Below are 19,844 nucleotides of genomic sequence, written 5' to 3' on the forward strand. Positions count from 1 at the left end.
CCCCAACTCGAAGGCCCCACTTCGTCACGTGACTTTTTCCGCCGTAGGCGCGACCGAATAAGGCAAGGACTCCACTCCTCGCTCACCTCACTCAGTTCACGCGTTCCCCCGCTACCCCCTTCGAATCCGGCGGCCTTTGTTCCAACCTGGGCCACGTGCCACCCCCACGCACCCCTCACCCTCGCCGTCCTCCATCCACGCCGCTCTCCTGAGCCGACAATCGCACTTGATCGCTTCACGCTGGCCGTCCACGTACGATTTGCCCCGAACCCTGCGGTAGCGATTCGCCTACTTAATCGCTATCCTCCTCGTTTAGTTTGTTTATCTACCGGGCTCCGCCTCGTTCCCTCACTCGTTCCGTCGCTTCCAATGGCAGAGTTCTCGCCCGAGTTGGAAGACGGCGAGCGCTGGCTTCCGGCCAACATCCTCAACGACGTCGGAGTCCGCCGCCGCCCCTCTCCCTTGCCCTTCCCCGCTTCTTCCGACGGCCGCGAGTGCCTCCCACGCTTAGCCTACTTGCAAGCCCTCGCACTCGAGCTCGCATCTCTCGGCCCCTTCCACCGGCACGACGTCTCAACTTCGCCCGTCTTTCCGCCGTCACCGCACTATTTTGTTCGCTTCCTTTCCCTTCTATTCCTCACTTTGGCTCCTCGTCGCTTACCTAAAACTTCGCCTGGCAGGTGTTCGGCGTCCCGCCGGCCCGATCGGTGAACAATGCGGTCAGATCCGGCGCAGTTCGAGACAGTTTCATGCCCGCCGGCGTCGGAGGCGGGTGCGCCTCATTAACCCCTAGGCTGAGATCGGTTCAGATGCGGATGGGTTCCGATCGCTTTCCTCCTCCGTTGCAAAGCCATTGTTCGGCTTTCTGTGAAGATATAGACCTACGGAAGAGGGCATTCGGAGCTAGTAAAACGGGGACCATGCATCGCCCGGCCCCCTCAATCCGCGGCCAGTTCGCTTCCATTCCAACACCCGGTCCGGCGAGGGAGAACGCCGGCACAGGCGTGTTCATTCCACGGGTCAAAATTGAGAAGGTTAACGCAGCCCGAGGTAGTAAAAGAAGAAGAAAAAACCCTTATCGCTTTAACTTTCGAATAAACATGGTAAATTTGTAAAGTTTCAATTTTTTTTACCGAGCTTCTTCTTCGAATTTTACTCACGGAATTCAAAATGTACGCCCCTTTATGAATTTTTTTATTGGCTGTGGAGGATATCGGTCGTAGTACTGGAGATTCTATCTTAATGACCCAAGCACTATTTCTCAAGATGTGACAGGTTGCAGAGAACAAAGCGAGAAAGAGGCTTCGAGCAATGGACCAGAGAAGGAGCGAGTGAAACTTAAGCCACTCCCACATCCCATAGAGCATGGCCTGCCTCGGGATTGGACCTATTGAGACCCACCTCTCTGCTCCCCTACTGTCATAGCGGCAGGGCTACCGATACCTTTTTTGTTTTCTGGCTGCCTCAGAGTGCAGAAGGAGAAGCAAACAGAGAGCGGGGAAAGTTTGAAAATATTGTAGTGCTGGAGACGTGACCGTGTTTTTGTTGGTTTGTAAATACTAGCAGAGAATAACAAATTTTGTGTGTGTTGTCGTACGGTCTTAATGAAATTAATGGGATCATTCGAACGTTTTGTTTGCCTCATCAATGGTTGTTTGTCAAAGCTGTGTATTCGTCCTGTTTATGCTTTCTTTATTTCGTTTAAATGTGGAGATTTAAAAAAAAATTTAAATTCAAATTCATATTCGAAAAACTCTCTGAACTTGTGCTATATTGTACAAGTGACTTCTCACTCAGCCGTTCTACATTGTTATAGGCTTACTCAACAATCAAAGTTTTAGAATTTTTTTTATACATGTTATTAGTGCTTCAACCCCTTTATTTTTTAAAAAAAAATTGTATTGTTTTTTTGTTAAATATCATGCTTTTCGAATAGATTAATTCTAAAAATGATCAATTTAGTCTTATAGAAATTTCAAGAAACACTCATCTTGTCCCATGATAAAAAAAATCCTTGTAGTGTGTTATATTTTATATTCAAATCTTACATGTCTATTTAACCGATTAGATTCTCTGAATCTAATCGTTGCACTATAATTTTAGATAGCAAAGTTTGTTTTTTTTATTCAAATATTCAACTTTTCAAATCGACTAATCTTGAATGCTACAAGTTTAGCCTCATGAAAAATATTAATCGACTACTAAAGTAAATTAGAAAATACTTATAAAAATCGATCCAAGCAGTCAACTTTATTAAATTTATTGTCCCATTGAAAGAAAATCCTTACATTGCGATTTAAAACTTAGATGCATGATTAATCGCTTAAAGGATTTAATCGCTGCACCGTAATCTTAAGGACGCAAAGCAAGTATCTTGTGACAAAAGATGATTTCTCACCTCGAACGCTCCTCATCGTGGGTCCCTCAGATGAAAGGAATTAATCACGATGACCAAACAACCTCTCTTAATTAGAAACATTCTATTCCCTATGGGACTATTCCCATGAGAATTCAATCCATATTCTTATTTCATTATTTATCATCCAAAGATCAACCCGACTACACCACTACAAAATCCATCTTTTGCTGGCTTGCTTTGTGGAGATTGGGTTCAGAGTGATGAGCGAATGTACAAAAAAAAAAAAAAATTGAATTCATCAGTCAATCTATCACCAATTACGAACCTAAATCCCAATTCAAACATCTTATTGTTAGTTTGGAATTAGAAGGAACACTGATTTTAGATCGAAAACAATTTTGAGTGGCTTGTGAGATTTAACTTTTATCTCTTAGGACACATGATTTTTGATTACCTACTTAAAAAATTCAGAAAAAATTAGGAACTACTTTTTGCTTAGATTTACTCTTTTATATTACGGAAAATGTAAGTTAAGAAAGCAATAGTCTCTCATTCTGAGAGGTAAAATCAGAATATAACAATTTTACAAATATTACTCATTTCATTAAAATTATAAATTCAATTGTAATGGGAGTAGAAATTTATAAGGAAAGATGAGCCGAGGGAATAATTCTATGCATATATTTGACAAAAGGATAATGTAATGGGAGTAGAAAACGGGAGCTGCTTTTCCCACCTCTAATATAATTTCTTCCTCAGTCCTATCATATTATTTACACTTATATATTTTTTTTAAGTTCCTCATTCACGTTTTGTTTTTGTTTTTTTTTAGTTTTATTTTTTAACCATTTTTTAAATTTTTTTTTACCAATTTTATCTTTTATCAGTTTTATTTATTTTTTAATAATTTCCTTTTTATTATATGTTTGTAATCTTTTATTTATTTTTTACCCTAAGTTTTAAGAGTTATTATTTATAAAAATTTAAAAAATATAGATCAAACTATAAATTATATAGATAATCTAACAAAAATACTAACAATTAATAGTAAATATTTATAATCTATGAACAAATAATTTTTTCCAAATGGAAAGTACATGTAATAATAAAAAAATAAAAATATATATATAAATAAAAATTTTAATCAATATTGTCTCCAAATTCTGCTCTCGACACATTTGGCGATGTACCTATTACTTCATATCATAAATGAACACGTGTCCTATAATGAGTGACCATCCTTTAGCTTCGTACGATGAATGTTGCCACCACCACGTTGGAATGAGTGTTACAGGGTAATGAGGGTGTAAGAAAACTTGCACGAAGTGATTGCCAACATGGGCGATAGCTATTTCTAGACGCTCTTGATTTAAAACTGGAGGAGTTTTTAATGTTAAGTGAGTAAAAAAACTCTCAATATTCTCACCAAATATATGCAGTATAAAATTGTACCTTGATGCGATGATATTTGTTAAAGGCATAGAGTCCATCCAATGCATTTCTGGTACCCACAATTTGAACCAATTCAATGAGAATAATGAATTGACTACCAAATTTCGATCTGAATAAAGTTAATCATATTGATCCTTATTTTGTTGAGTGTCTCTTTTTTATAAGTTTGAATCGTACTTGAAACCAACCTTCTTCACCATATCCAATTAGTATAGCTATTATCCTGAAACCAACCTTATGACATGTGTCATATATCAAGGGTTAGAGGATGTGTAATTTAAATAAAAAAGAGATTTTGACATGTGTAAAAGGTTGGATGGGGTAATTTAAAGGGAGGAGAAGTTAAAGGATAATTTATACATGTGTAAAAGGTTAAAGAGAGAGGGGAGTTTTTTTTATACGTGTTATTAGTGCTTCAAAGCCTTTATTTTTTTTAATTTATTATTTTTTTTTGCTAAATACCACCTTGTTCCAATAGATTAATCCCTAAAAAATGATCGATTTAGTCTTACAGAAATTTCAAAACACTCACGGAAGCTCATATTGTCTTACAGTAGAAAACTAAATCGATTTAATCTTATAGAAATTTCAAAAAACACTCATGGAAACTCATATTGCCCTACATTAGAAAACTCTTTATAGTGTGCTATATTTTATATTCAAATTTTAGATGTCTATTTAACCACTTAGAGGATCTACTTGTTGCACTATAACTTTAGAGAGCAAAGTTTTTTTTTTATTCAAGTATTCAATTCTTTGACCCGATTAATCTTGAATGCAACGAGTCCAGCCTTATAAAAAATTTTCATCGACCACCAAGGTAAATTACAAAGCGCTTATAAAATTCGATCCAAGCAGTCAACTTTCTTAAATTTATCGTCCCATTGAAGGAAAATCCTTACATTGCGATTTAAACCTTAGATGCATGATTAATCGCTTAAGGATTTAACTACTGCACCATAACCCTGAGGATGCAAAGCAAGTCTATTGTGACAAAAGATGACTTCTCACCTCGAATTCTCCTCACCGTTGGTCCCACCTATAAAAGGAATTAATCACCATGACCAAACAACCTCTCTTTATTGGAAACATTCTATTCCCTATTGGATTATTCCCATGAGAATTCAATTCATATTCTTATTTCATAATTTATCATCCAAAGACCAACTCAACTATACGCTACAAAATCCATCTTTTGCTGGCTTACTTTGTGGAGATTGGGTTTAGAGTGATGAGCAAATGTACAAAAAATTGAATTCATCACTCACTGTATCACCAATTACGGACCTAAATCCCAATTCAAGCATCCGAGGCAGGATCTCTTGGACCACTTTTTGTGATCCAGGGGATGTGTCACTCGTATTTGCGGTTGGATCATGACTGCGATTCGGCCGCAAATGGTTGCGATCCCTTTCTGGGTTCACCGTTCCCATCATGTTATAATTTTTGTTCGAAGCGGGTGGTCGGAGGTCGCCCGGAGGACACCCTCGCTCGGCGCCCAATAATCTGGCCACTTATCCACCATCGGAGGCCTCCGGGCGGTCTCCGACCTCCCGCTCCAAAGAAAAACTATAATCTGGTGGGGACGATGAACCCAGGAAGGGATCGCAATAATTTACGACCGGATCACAACCACGATCCGGTCGCAAATACGAGTGACACATCCCCTGGACCACAAAAAAGTCGTCCAAGAGATCTGTGCTCCAAGCATCCTATTGTTATTTTGGAATTAGAAGGAACAATGATTCTAGATCGAAACCAGTTTTGAGTGGCTTGTGAGATTTAACTTTTATCTCTTAGGGCACTTGATTTTTGATTACCTACTTAAAAAATTCAGAAAAAATTAGGAATTACTTTTTTGCTTAGATTTACTCTTTTATATTATGAAAAATGTAAGTTAAGAAAGCAATAGTCTGATAGGTAAAATAATAATATAATAATTTTACAAATATTACTCATTTCATTAAAAGTATAAATTCAATTGCAATGGGAGTAGAAATTTATAAGGAGTGATGAGCTGACGGAATAATTCTATGCATGTATTTGGCAAAAGGAGAATATAATAGGAGTAGAAAACAGGAGCTGCTTTTCCCACTCAGACACAATTCTTCCCCAGTCCTATCATATTATTTATGCATGTACCTTTTTTTTTTTTTTTTTTTTATTTCCTCATTCACGTTTTGTTTTTGTTTTTTTAGTTTTATTTTTTTAACCAATTTTTTAAAAAAATATTTTTTCAATTTTATTTTTTATCGGTTTTATTCTCTCTCTTTTTTTTTTTGAATAATTTCCTTTTATTATATGTTTTTAATCTTTTATTTATTTTTTATCCTAATTTTTATATAGATGAAACTAAAAAAAAAACACTAACAATTAATAGTAAACACATTTATAGTTTAGGAACAAATAATTTTTTTCCAAATAAAAAGCACATGTAATAATTAAAAAAATATAAAAATAGAAATTTTAATCAATATTGCACTACAAAATATCCGTAATTAACGACGGGCGTAGCGACGGAATTTATATTCCGTCGGTGTTTTCCGACAGAATTTAATTCTGTCGGTAATTACCGACGGAATATAGATTCCGTCGGTGATTACCGACTGATATAAATAATCAGTCGACAATTACCGACAGAATTTAATTCAGTCGGGAATACGAACGATGGGCAACGGATCTGGAAGATCTGGGTTAGCGGTCTTCGTGCATTACCGACGGACCTAAGATTCAGTCGGGAAACACCGACTGAATTATATTTCCGTCGGCGAGTTTTCGCCCGCACCCGCTAATTTTAAACCCGTTAAAATTTTATACCGATAAGCTTTACTGCTTACCGTCGGAATTAGGTTTCCGTCGGTAATTACCGACGGAAGTCATTATTCCGTCGGTAACTACCGACAGAATTAGAATTCCGTCAGTAATTCAGTATAAGGGCACCAAATCGGCTGCTTTCCTCTTCGCGCGATCTGCTTTCTCCTCGATCTCTCTCGGCGATTTCCCAGCGCGATCTTTCCAGCGTCCTCTCCTCCCGTTCACCGACATCTACAACCAGCGAGTCAGGTACGCTCTGTGCCCCTCTCTCTCTTCGTTTTCACACAGCCGGCGGCCGCCGCGGCCTACTTGCGGCGAGCGAGGCGCCGCGGCAGGCTCGGGGCCAGCGTACCGACGTGGCTTGGTCGCGGCCAGCTGGCCAGCGAGGCCTGCTCGCGGCCAGCTGGCCGCCGCGGCTTGCTTGCGGCCAGCTGGCCGACGCGGGCAGCTCGCGGCCGGCTCAGGGGGCGGCCGATGGCGGCTTCTCGCGGTAGGCCACCCACCGCAGGCAGGTCCTCGCGGCAGCCAGTTGCAGCAGCCCAGCTTCCCTTGTTTGCAGAATCTCGACGGTCGCAGGCACCTGCTCGCTGCCTAATCGCGGCCAGCCAAGTGAAGTTGATAAAGTTAGTGTTAACTGTTAAGCACTTTGTTCATTCTCCTCCATATCTAAATTATCCTGCTATTGAACAAACCAAGTGAAGTTGATGCAAACTTGATATGCACACAAAAGCTTGTATTCTCTTTTAATGTTACAATTAGAAAAAGTTGTCTTGTAGCAAATCTTCAACTGCACTACGATATATCATTTGATTCTGCTTATGTAATGGATCACTGGATCACTAGCTCTCTTCCTTGGTTCTAGTGTTTTATTGTAACCTGCCCTTATTTCTTTCTTTAATTGTATAAAGTTCTAATGCTTGGAAAGAAATTGATGCTTAAACTTTCACTTTGAATTAGGATATATGATATGTTAGTTGTTCAACAACAATAAGAAGTTCCTTCCTATTGGTTTTGAACGAAACGGGCATTACTTTATAGTTTGCATTTCGGAGATATATTAGTTTCATTTATTTGCTTTAGTGTAGAGGAGATTTATTGTAATATGATACGATGATTGTGAGATGAAATTGTACGCATTTAAAATTATTTCAAGTGATATAAGTTTAATAATGTTTCAAATTATATTCTCTTTAGGTTATAACAATGTATATGAACAAAGCTTGGATGCACAATCAATTAGACAATGGTTTTATTAGAGAGGATTTTATTGCTGAAATTGACCAGTTTGTGACCTTTGCTAAAAGTCATCCAGAATGTATGAATGGTGCTGAGTTACGGTGCCCCTGCAATCATAAAAAATGTCAAAATAGAGCATTTCGTGATGAGGATACTGTAAAAATGCACATATGTAGAAATGGTTTTGTGTCAAATTACTACAATTGGTACTGTCACAGAGAGGCTTATTTATATGAACCAGTTGGTTCGTCTTCTGGGACTACTGTTACCGCTCCTGAAGCATCAAATAATATTGATATTTCAATGCAATCAATGGTTCAAGATGCGATGAATGTAGTTGATTATTCAAATATAGATGAAATACCAACCCCTGAATATCAGCAACTATATGAAATGTTACAGGCTAGTGAAAGAGAAGTGTGGGAAGGTATTCCTTCTGGTCATTTTCAACTATCAGCTACTGCAAGGTTATTGAATATGAAAGCAGAATATCATTTCTTAGAAAGGTGTTACGATGACATTTGTCAATTGATGTCAGAGTTGCTCCCTGCTGATAACATAATGACTGATAGCTTCTATGATACAAAGAAATTGATCAGAAGTTTAGGTTTACCTGTACAGAAGATTGATTGTTGTATAAACAACTGCATGATATTTTGGAATGAAGATAGTGATTTGAATGAATGTAAAATATGTACTCACCCGCGTTTTAAGCATTGTACTCGCATACCAGGGAAGAAAAAGAAAAATATTGCTTGGAAAGTGATGTATTATTTTCCATTAACTGTTAGACTACAACGCTTGTATGCATCTGCAGCTACAGCTGGCCACATGTTGTGGCATCATGAGCATGAGCATGAGCACGATGGAGGTATAATGTGTCATCCCTATGATTCTCCTGCATGGAAACATCTTGATACTGTGCTTCCCTCTTTTGCAATGGAACCACGTAATGTGAGATTGAGACTTTCTGCAGATGGATTTCAACCATTTGGCTAGTCGGGACAACAATATTCATCTTGGCCAATTATATTAACACCGTACAACTTACCGCCATGGATGTGCATGAAAGATGAATTTATGTTCCTTACCGTGCTTATTCCGGGTCCAGCTAATCCAAAAGATAAGATAGATGTTTTCATGCAACCTCTAATTGCTGAGCTGAATGAATTATGGAATGTAGGGTCGGTGACTTATGATATTGCAAGTAAAACTAATTTTACATTGCATGCTGCCTTATTATGGACGATCAATGATTTTTCAGCATACTCAATGTTGTCGAGATGGAGCACGGCGGGTAAATTAGCATGCCCACATTGCATGACAGAGTCCGATGCATTTTCATTACCTTGCGGTGGGAAGGTATCTTGGTTTGATAATCATCGTAAATTTCTACCACTGGATCACCCTTTTAGGCGAAATAAGAAAAATTTTCTAAAGAATGTTGTAGTCAGAAAACCTCCCCCAGCAGTCCATGCTTCAGGTGAAGAAATCATTGAACAAATAGATAGTTATGGATTTCTCCCAGTATCTCAGCCTAATTCTGATGAGATAAATAAATATCTTGTTAGGATGTGCAAGTGTGGTTGGAAAAAAAGGAGCATATTCTGGGAGTTGCCTTATTGGAAGTATATACTCATTCGACACAATATAGATGTGATGCATGTTGAGAAAATTTTTTTTGATAATATCTTCAACACTGTGATGAATGTACTTGGAAGAACTAAGGACATTGCAAAATTATGTGAGGAATTAAAAGAACTAGTCAACAGACCAGAGTTACATCAGAATGAAACAACCAATAAGTTTCCGAAAGCGTGTTATACATTGGACAAAGATAGTAAACAAGCTTTATGTAGTTGGTTAAAAGAAATTAAATTTCCAGATGGATATGCTTCGAATATGGCTCGATGTGTTGATATGAACAAGTTAAAAATGTTTGGAATGAAGAGTCATGACTGCCACGTGTTCATACAAAGACTTATTCCAATAGCTTTTCATGATTTACTTCCCAATAATGTTTGGCAAGCACTTACGGAGTTAAGTCTGTTTTTCAGAGATTTGACAGCGAGGTGTATTATGATGACCGATATGCTTCGGCTAGAAACAGAAATTCCTCTCATACTTTGTAAGCTGAAGTGCATATTCCCACCTAGTTTTTTTGATTCAATGGAACATCTGCCAGTACATTTACCATATGAGGCACGAATAACAGGTCCTGTTCAATACAGATGGATGTATACATTTGAACGGTTTTTGAGAAAATTAAAAAATAATGTTCGTAATAAAGCAAAAGTTGAAGGGTCAATAAGTAATGCTTATCTGGTTGAGGAAGCATCTTCCTTCTGCTCCTATTATTTTGCTGATCATGTTAAAACCAGAAGGAACAAATGTCCTAGAAATTCCGATGATACTCGGAATATTGACCCATCGATGCTTTCTATTTTCAAATTTGCTGGTAAACCAATAGGTGCATCTGTTTCTAGATAGTTAACTCAACAAGAATATCATGCTGCAAGAACATACATACTCTTAAATTGTGATGAAGTCAAACCATATATCAAGTAAGTTAACTTACCCACTCAAACTTTAATCTTGCTGTATTTGTTTTCTTAATATCCGAAATGCCTCAAATTAACCATTGTTGTTCACAGCTTATATGAACAACAATTATATCTACAAAATCCATCAATGAGTGCAAGTCAAGTTGCTGACAAGTTAGAGACTGAATTTGCATTATGGTTTCAAATTTATGTAAGTTAGAGAATTTTTCATAATTCTTCATAAAATTAAGATCGATCCTAGCTAATTTATATCATACATCTTTTGATAGGTGAAAGACAGCAGAATATCAAATGTGCAAGATGATAAAATATTGAATCTTGCATCAGGACCCCTTCGCCAAATAATGGTCTACTCTGGTTACTATGTTAATGGTCTAAAATTCCATGTGACACAACGAGATTCACGGAGATTAACTTATAATTCTGGTGTTTGTGTAAAGGGATCTATCGACACAAATAACACTGAGTTTGATTACTATGGTAGACTTGAGGAAATTATAGAGATTGAATATCCAACATTACCTATAAAAAGGTGTGTGTTATTCAAATGTTCATGGTATGATCCGACCCTAAGAACAGGTACCAGAATACATCCAAATTATAATTTAGTTGAGGTTAATGCAAATAGAAGGTTCAATAAGTTTGAACCTTTCATTTTTACAATACAAGCGGGTCAAGTTTTTTATCTTGAATATCCTACAAAGAGAAGAAGAGCTAGTGAATGGTTGTCTGTTTGTCGAATGAAGCCTCGTTCGATCATAGAAATGTCGAACATCATTACTGCTCAAAACCATGATGCATTTCAGAATGATGAAGTAGAGAGACATTCAGTTGATTCACAACTCCCTTCTACATCACAATTACTTGTAGATGTTAATGCCAGTGACGAGGAGTTAGATGATGTAGAGACATCTAGCAGTGAGGATTTTGCTCACATAACAGAGTCTAGCGACGACGACTTACAAACTGTTGATGTTGAGTAGAACTATTTCCAGAGACTGACATTGATTAAATTTTAGTATTATTGATCTTTAAGTAAGTTATGATTCAATCCTGTTTTATTGCCTGATTACCATGTTTGTTCACTTTATTGTATGCTATTTTGTAGATACTCATGGCAGATCATCCAGCACCACCACTTCGTGGATCTACAGTTCTTAGGGTTGTTGGAGAGACGTAAGTATTTTTTAATTATTATTAATTCATTTTCTTTTTTTAAACATATAACTTATGTTTTAGAATTGTTTATATGCAGATTTACTCCTGACGGCCATCGAGTATCCACATATATATTACAAAAAAATTTAAAGAAAGAGTCTGCATTGCTGGTACTACATGGAGACATGTAGATAATGCGACTAAAGATTTTTATTTTAATGAATTTCTGGTAAGTAAGTTGAATATGTACAATATATTTAATCTTTAATATACTAAATTTTTAACTTCTATTTGCAGAAAAAATATACATGGGAAAAATGACAGGAGGGAAAATTTGTAGGGACTTGGAATATTTACTGTGCCAAGTTATACAAGGACCTTTTATATTATATGAGAAAGGATGACACTAGACCAGCTTATGTATCCGAAGAGATTTGGAGTGCATGGACGACCACTTGGTCTGCAGAAAGATGACAGTCAAAGGCTCTAAAAGCTCGAGAAAATAGGAATACTGAGCCATGTGGCCCGAGTACCGGATCTGCTCGCCATACATCAGGATCTCGATCTATTGTTGAGCACGCCATTGATCTGGTTGTTGGTTGCTACTCAGAAAACCTAGAGGTTCCACTGTACAAAAATTTTGTACAAAGGTCTGAACCTTTTCCTAGCTACCATGTGTTCTTTTAAATTAAATTTTGGATCGCCTGCGGAACTTAACACGTTTGATCCAAAACTTCTATTTGTTCTTTTAGGTTTTGACTTGGATCTCCTGCGGAACTTAACATGTTCGACCCAAATCACCTTAAGTTATTAATTTCATTAAATATTAATTTCCATAATTGGTTCCCAGTACTGACATGGCGAGGCACACGACCTTCTTGGATATGGGAGCAACCACCACCGACTAGACAAAACCTTTTATAGAAAGCTAATATTTAATTTCCTAAAATAACTTTAGGTTAACCGAAAAGAACAATCAAATCACAAGGAAAAGAAAAAAAACAAAAGAACACAACATCGAAAAACATATTCGAAATTCTAGAATCGTAAGCCTCTTGTATTTGGTATTATTTCCATAAATAACTAGTATGATGCGGAAAGAAAAATTACTAGTTATACCTTGTAGAAAAACCTCTTGATCTTCTACCGTATTCCTCTTCTAACCTCGGACGTTGTGTGGGCAACGATCTTCCAAGATGAGAAACCACCAAGCACCTTCTTCTTCTCCTAGCTAGGTTCGGCCAACACAAAGAAGCTTCACCAAGGATGAAGAACAAAACACCAACCAAGCTCCAAGGGATACAAGCTTTCTCTCCTTCTTCTTCTTCTTTTCCAAGTAGTATCCGGCCACCACAAGAACTCCAAGCAAGAGATAAGTTTCGGCCACCACAAAAGAGGAAGAAAGGAAGAGGATGGCCGGCCACAATAATTTTCTTCAAGGATGAATAATTTTGGCCACCACCAATGCTCCAAGGGATGCTAGAGATGAGACTTGCTTTCTCTCCTTCTTCTCCTTCCTTGATCCGGCCATAAACAAAAGCTCCACCAAGAAGATAGGTTTCGGCCAACAAGAGGAGAAGAGAGAAAGGGAAGGGCCGGCCACCACACCAAGGAAAAGAGGGAGAAAAATAATAGAGGTTGTTCACCATGAAGGCACCCCTACCCCTTCTTTTATATTCCTTGGCTTTAGCAAATAAGGAAATTTATTTATAATAAAATTTCCTTAACTTTCCTTGACAACAATTAATTAAGAAAAAATTAAATAAATTTTCCTAATTAATTGTATGTGGCCGGCCACCTCATGTAGAGCAAATAGGATAATTTTAATCAACAATTAAAACTTCCTTTTTTGTCTTTGGAAATTTAAAAAAATAAAATTTCCTTTTTAAAATCCCTTAATTGTTGATAAAAAGGAATTTCTATAATTTTAATTTTCAACATGTGAATAATTTTTTCAGAGAGAAAAAATAAAATCACTTTCCAATCTACAAATAAGGAAAGAGATCTAATCTCTTTCTTTTAATCTTTTTGTAGATCTTTTTAAAGAGAGATATTTTAATTTTAATTCTCTGTAATAAATTATATCTTTCACATAATAAAAATTAAAATTAATTTTTTTTTTAATTTAATGGGGGCCGGCTACCTAAGCTTGGGTTCAAGCTAGGGCCGGCCACCCATGAACCAAGGCTTGGCCGGCCCTAGCTTGAACCACAAGCTAGCTTGGCCGGCCCCTTTCTCATGGGTATGAAGGTGGGTATAGTACTCTATAAATAAGAGGCTACGATAGGGACCGAGAGGAGGAATTGGTTTTGGTCTCCCGATAAAATTAAGCATCCCGTGTTCGCCCCGAACACACAACTTAATTTTATCAATAATAATTCATTCCACTAGAGAACTATTATTGAACTACCGCACCAATCCCAAATTACATTTTTGGGCTCCTTCTTATTATGAGTGTGTTAGTCTCCCTGTGTTTAAGATATCGAATGTCCACTAATTAAGTGAGTTACTGACAACTCATTTAATTAATATTTTAGTCCAAGAGTAGTACCACTCAACCTTATTATCATGTCGGACTAAGTCCACCTGCAGGGTTTAACATGACAATCCTTATGAGCTCCTCTTGAGGACATTATCAACCTAGTATCTCTAGGACACAGTTTCCTTTTATAATCAACAAGACACACTATAAGTGATACAATTTCCCAACTTATCGGGCTTATTGATTTATCGAACTAAATCTCACCCATTGATAAATTAAAGAAATAAATATCAAATATATGTGCTTGTTATTATATTAGGATTAAGAGCACACACTTCCATAATAACCGAGGTCTTTGTTTCTTTATAAAGTCAGTATAAAAGAAACGACCTCAAATGGTCCTACTCAATACACTCTGAGTGTACTAGTGTAATTATACAGTCAAGATAAACTGATACCTAATTACACAACGACCTTCCAATGGTTTGTTCCTTTCCATTATGGTCGTGAGCTACTGTTTATAATTTATAAGATACTAATAACATGATCCTCTGTGTGTGACACCACACATCATGTTATCTACAATATAAATTAATTGAACAACTACATTTATCATAAATGTAGACATTTGACCAATGTGATTCTTATTTCTAGATAAATGTTTATACCAAAAGCTAGGCTTTTAGTATACACTCTAACACTGGTGAATTGAATTTAATATTTTGTAAATTATATTTTTTATTTATTAACAAGCTTGTATATTTGTGAACCAACTTATTTGTGCATGCAGGAGCGTTCTTTAGAAAGACAACCCACTTGCCTGGAGGTCTTTCTTAAGACTCACAAGAGAAAGGATTGTTAGGACCTTCGGATAACGGCTAGAGAGGGGGGGGGTGTGAATAGCCGACCTCAAATTTGCGTTTCTTTCTACAAATCAAGTTAGCGCAGCGGAAAAATAACAACAGAAACGTAAATGGAGAAATCAAACCTCAAGCACAGCGATGTAACGAGGTTCGGAGATGATACTCCTACTCCTCGGCGTGTCCGTAAGGTGGATGAAGCCTATCAATCCGTCGGTGGATGAGACCCCGGATAACCGGCTAATATGAACTCCTTTTGGGTGGAGAAACTGTTGGAGTGTATACTGAAAGCCTAAGCTTTTGTAAACATTTGTCTTGAATAAAGAATCACATTTGGTCAAATTATCTACATTTGTTTGTAATTGTTCAATTAATTTATATTGTAGATAACATCGCTTGTGGTGTCACATGCAGAAGATAATGTTATCAGTACCTTATAAATTATAAACAGTAGCTCACGACCAAAATGGAAAGGAACAAACCATTAGAAGGTCGTAGTGTAATTAGGTATCAGTTTATCTTGACTGTATAATTACACTAGTACACTTAGAGTGTATTGAGTAGGACCATTTGAGGTCGTTTCTTTTATACTGACTTTATAAAGAAACAAAGACCTCAGTTATTATGGAAGTGTGTGCTCTTAATCCTGATATAATAACAAGCACATATATTTGATATTTATTTCTTTAATTTATCAATGGGTGAGATTTAGTTCGATGAATCAATAAACCCGATAAGTTGGGAAATGATATTACTTATAGTGTGTGTTGTTGATTATAGAAGGAAACTGTGTCCTAGAGATACTAGGTTGATAATGTCCCCAAGAGGAGCTCATAAGGATTGTCATGTTAAACCCTGCAGGTGGACTTAGTCCGACATGACGATAAGGTTGAGTGGTACTACTCTTGGACTTAGATATTAATTAAATGAGTTGTCAGTAACTCACTTGATTAGTGGACATTCGATATCTTAAACACAGGGAGACTAACACACTCATAATAAGAAGGAGTCCAAAAATGTAATTTGGGATTGGTGCGGTAGTTCAATGATAGTTCTCTAGTGGAATGAATTATCATTGATAAAATTAAGTTGTGTGTTCGGGGTGAACACTGTTAGTGAGAGCCCTAGAGCCAATCATGTGATGGTTACTTTTTGGACTCTTTGTATCATATTCTTGTACATATATTTCTGATATATAAATAAAGGCATTGTGATTATTATACTTGTGTGTATTTGTGCTATATAAATAAGTATAATAATGTCCTAGGGTAGTAGGTTCATATCTATATCAATCGATTAGTTAAATCGATAGTGAGATGATATAGAGAACACTACACTTAATTATTCCTAGTCAAGTATTAACATAGAAGGACAATGTTAATGCATTGAGACTAGCATGTAGGTCAACATGATGACTTGATCTCACAAGTCATGGATATGAGATATCAAGTTGACACATGGGTATACATTGGAGAATGTATACTGAATGACCCGCCATGAGAAAGTATCATGGATCGTTATATGAGTGTCATATACTTTCTCAAGTGACTATTAGTATGACTTTAGTCCTTAGACCTGAAGTCACCATGGTTCCCTACATAAGGAGTTATGTACTTTGGTTTCGTCAAACGTCACCCGTAACTGGGTGGACTATGATTCTTGGGTATGTAACAAATTATGCGGAGGGATGTGAGTGATGTAGATGAGATCTATCCCTCCTATATTACAGGAGTGATATCATAGTCTTGATAGAGTGAGATCACTAAGTGCATGGCCATGCCCAAATAAGGCAATATGTGATATTGTGCTTATTTGATTATAGTGAGTCTACTTGGAGTTCAAGACACTTAGATTGATTGGAGGATGACACGGTCTATGCCTCATATAAGATCAATCTAGATATCAAGGATAGAAGGACAATGTCACATATTGTGAGAGTCACAATTATTAGTCATATTGGTGATGTTGGATCTCAACATTCTTGTAACTTGGGTAGCAATGATGTGTTGCTAGATACCTCTCATTGCTTATGTCCCTAATTGGATTTAGGGACATTGCCAACGTTGACAAGAACCTATAGGGTCACACATATAGAGCAATAGATGGAGACTAGTTCATATGATGAACCAAGAGGAAAGATGAAGTCAAGTTTGACTTGGCTAAATATGGAAAGTCTATAAAAGACAAGTTTGACTTGACCTAAATCCACAAGTTTGACTTGACTATGAGTTAGACTCAAGTATGATCCAAATGTTGGATAAATCAATTAAGGGAGTTAATTTGGTCATGTTTGACTTTGGCCAAATTAGGAAGGTTGAAAGTCAATATTGACTTGACTTGGATGCCACCACATTTGATGAGGTGGCATGGGAGAACCAATGGGGATGCTACACATCACCATGCCACCTCATGCTTGCCACCTCATGGGAGGTTACCCATGAGTGGCCGGCCACATTAAGGGGGCAATTAAGAGCATTAATTGCCCACTTAATGACATTTATGTGGCCGGCCACATGATATGGTGGATTGATTGAATTTTTGAATTTAATTTTTGATTCTTCTTCTTCCTTGGTGCTCTCGGCAACTTCTCCCTCTCTTCCTCCTCTTCTTGGCCGAAAACCACATAGGTGCTAGCACACCTTGTTTCGGTCATCTTCTCCACCTAATTGCTTGTGTGGACACATATAGAGGGGCTCTACTTTGTGCCCTCTAGATCCAACTTCAACCTTAGTCGAGCGGGATAAGCGAAGGGCACGCATCAAAGGTAGTTTTTCTTTAAACTATAGATCTAGGAGTAGATCTAACATATTCGGGTATTAAGCATGATATAAATACGTGGAATTTTTCGAATCGGATTTTTCTTTGCACGAGATCCTTGGCTAGGGTGTTTCGGGGTTTCCGCGACGCGAAAAGCGGTTTTCGTGGCCCGAAAAATTCTAACAAACACGGGATGCTTAATTTTATCGGGAGACCAAAACCAATTCCTTCTCTCGGTCCCTATCGTAGCCTCTTATTTATAGAGTTCTATACCCACCTTCTATACCCACCCAAAAGGGGCCGGCCAAGCTAGCTTGGGAACAAGCTAGGGTCGGCCTAGGTATAAAATTGGGTGGCCGGCCCTAGCTTGAACCCAAGCTAGTAGGGTCGGCCAAATTAAATTAAAAAAGAAATTTAATTTTAATTTTTATTATTATGTGGAAGATATAATTTAAAGAGAATTAAAATTAAAATATCTCTCTTGTAAAAGATCTACAAAAGATTAAAGAAAGAGATTAGATCTCTTTCCTTATTTGTAGATTGGAGAGATGTTTTATTTTCTTTTTAAAAATTATTCACATGTTGATAAAATTAAAATTATAGAAATTTCCTTTTATCAACCATGAAGAGATTTTAAAGAGAAATTTTATTTTTTAAAATTTCCGGAAACAAATTAGGAAGTTTTAATTGTTGATTAAAACTTGTCTAATTTTTTCCTTCATTGATGTGGCCGGCCATTGGTTTTAATTTGGGAAATTTTATTTTATTTTTCTCAATAAAATCATGTCAAGGAAATTGAGGAAATTTTATTGTAATTAAATTTCCTAATTTGCCTAGGCCAAGGAATATAAAAGAAGGGGTGAGGGTGCCTTCATGAGATAACCTCTATTATTTTCTCTCCCTCTTTTGTTCCTTGGTGTGGCTCGCCATCCTCTCCCTCTCTTCCTCTTGTGGTGGCCGAACCTCTCTCCCTTCCTTGGAGCTCTTGTGGTGGCCGGATACTACTTGGAGAAGAAGAAGAAGAAGGAGAGAAAGCTAGCATCTCTTGGAGCTTGGTTAGTATTTTGGTTTTTCTCCTTGGTGAAGTTTTCCTTTTGTGGCCGAACCTTGCTTGGAGGAGAAGAAGGTGGTTGGTGGTTTCTCATCTCGGTAGATCGTTGCCCACACAACGTCCGAGGTTAGAAGAGGAATACGGTAGAAGATCAAGAGGTTTTTCTACAAGGTATAACTAGTAATTTTTATTTCCGTATCATGCTAGTTATTTATGGAAATAATACCAAATACAAGAGGCTTACGTTCTAGAATTTCGAATATGTTTTTTCGATGCTGTGTTCTTTTATTTTTTTCTTTTCCTTGTGATTTGATTGTTCTCTTTGGTTAACCTAAAGTTATTTTAGGAAATTAAATATTAGCTTTCTATAAAAGGTTTTGTCTAGTCGGTGGTGGTTGCTCCCATATCCAAGAAGGTCATGTGCCTCGCCACGTCAGTACTGGGAACCAATTATGGAAATTAATATTTAATGGAATTAATAACTTAAGGAGACTTGGGTCGAACGTGTAAAGTTCCGCAGGAGATCCAAGTCAAAACCTAAAAGAACAAATAGATTAAGTTTTGGATCAAACGTGTTAAGTTCCGCAGGCGATCCAAAATTTAATTTAAAAGAACACATGGTAGCTAGGAAAAGGTTCAGACCTTTGTACAAAATTTTTGTACAGTGGAACCTATAGGTTTTCCGAGTAGCAACCAACAGAAACCTCGCCACAATCACTTGCAACAGCAAGATAGGAGTACAAGAAAGATAGCAAGAAACAAAAAGCAATACGAATGTAAAAACACTTTGCCTTCTCGTCGACGGGAGTCCGTTGATGAAGCAACAACTTCACGGATGCCCAACAGCAGCTGAACCAGCCGAAGGAAGCTCACTCGAAGCTTCAAGAAGTATTTGCTCAGCAAAGCTCAGTAAGAGCAGAAGGAACCAGGAAGAAGCAGCAATTACACTGTAGAAGCCCTCGACCTCTTTATAACCTGCACCTGCTCACCTGGCGACAGAGTTCTGCGAAGGAGACGGAGATAGCCGTTGTGACTCAACGGCTATGCCTGGACCGATCACGATCGGTCCAGAGATCTGATCGGTCCACGATCGATTAGGCTAAGTCTGGAC

General features: G+C 37.4%; 1 protein-coding gene across 3 annotated transcripts; it reads left to right on the plus strand.

Moving 5' to 3' along the window:
- The first annotated feature begins 95 nt into the window (after window positions 1-95).
- LOC122022316 lies at window positions 96-1,628 on the plus strand. 3 transcript variants are annotated; one of them, XR_006122946.1, is made up of 4 exons: window positions 96-276; window positions 377-612; window positions 681-1,050; window positions 1,267-1,628. XR_006122946.1 is itself a non-coding variant. In XM_042580286.1 (3 exons), the coding sequence occupies exons 1-3, from the start codon at window positions 370-372 to the stop codon at window positions 1,392-1,394; spliced, it is 741 nt and encodes a 246-aa protein (XP_042436220.1). In that variant the 5' UTR covers window positions 308-369; the 3' UTR covers window positions 1,395-1,628. The 3 variants fall into 3 exon arrangements, 1 of the variants encoding a protein (XP_042436220.1); XR_006122936.1 differs by having other exon boundaries at window positions 96-252; XM_042580286.1 differs by lacking the exon at window positions 96-276 and having other exon boundaries at window positions 308-612.
- Window positions 1,629-19,844: the final 18,216 nt, after the last annotated feature.

This window comes from Zingiber officinale, chromosome 1A (assembly GCF_018446385.1).
Source record: "Zingiber officinale cultivar Zhangliang chromosome 1A, Zo_v1.1, whole genome shotgun sequence".
NCBI lineage: Eukaryota > Viridiplantae > Streptophyta > Magnoliopsida > Zingiberales > Zingiberaceae > Zingiber > Zingiber officinale.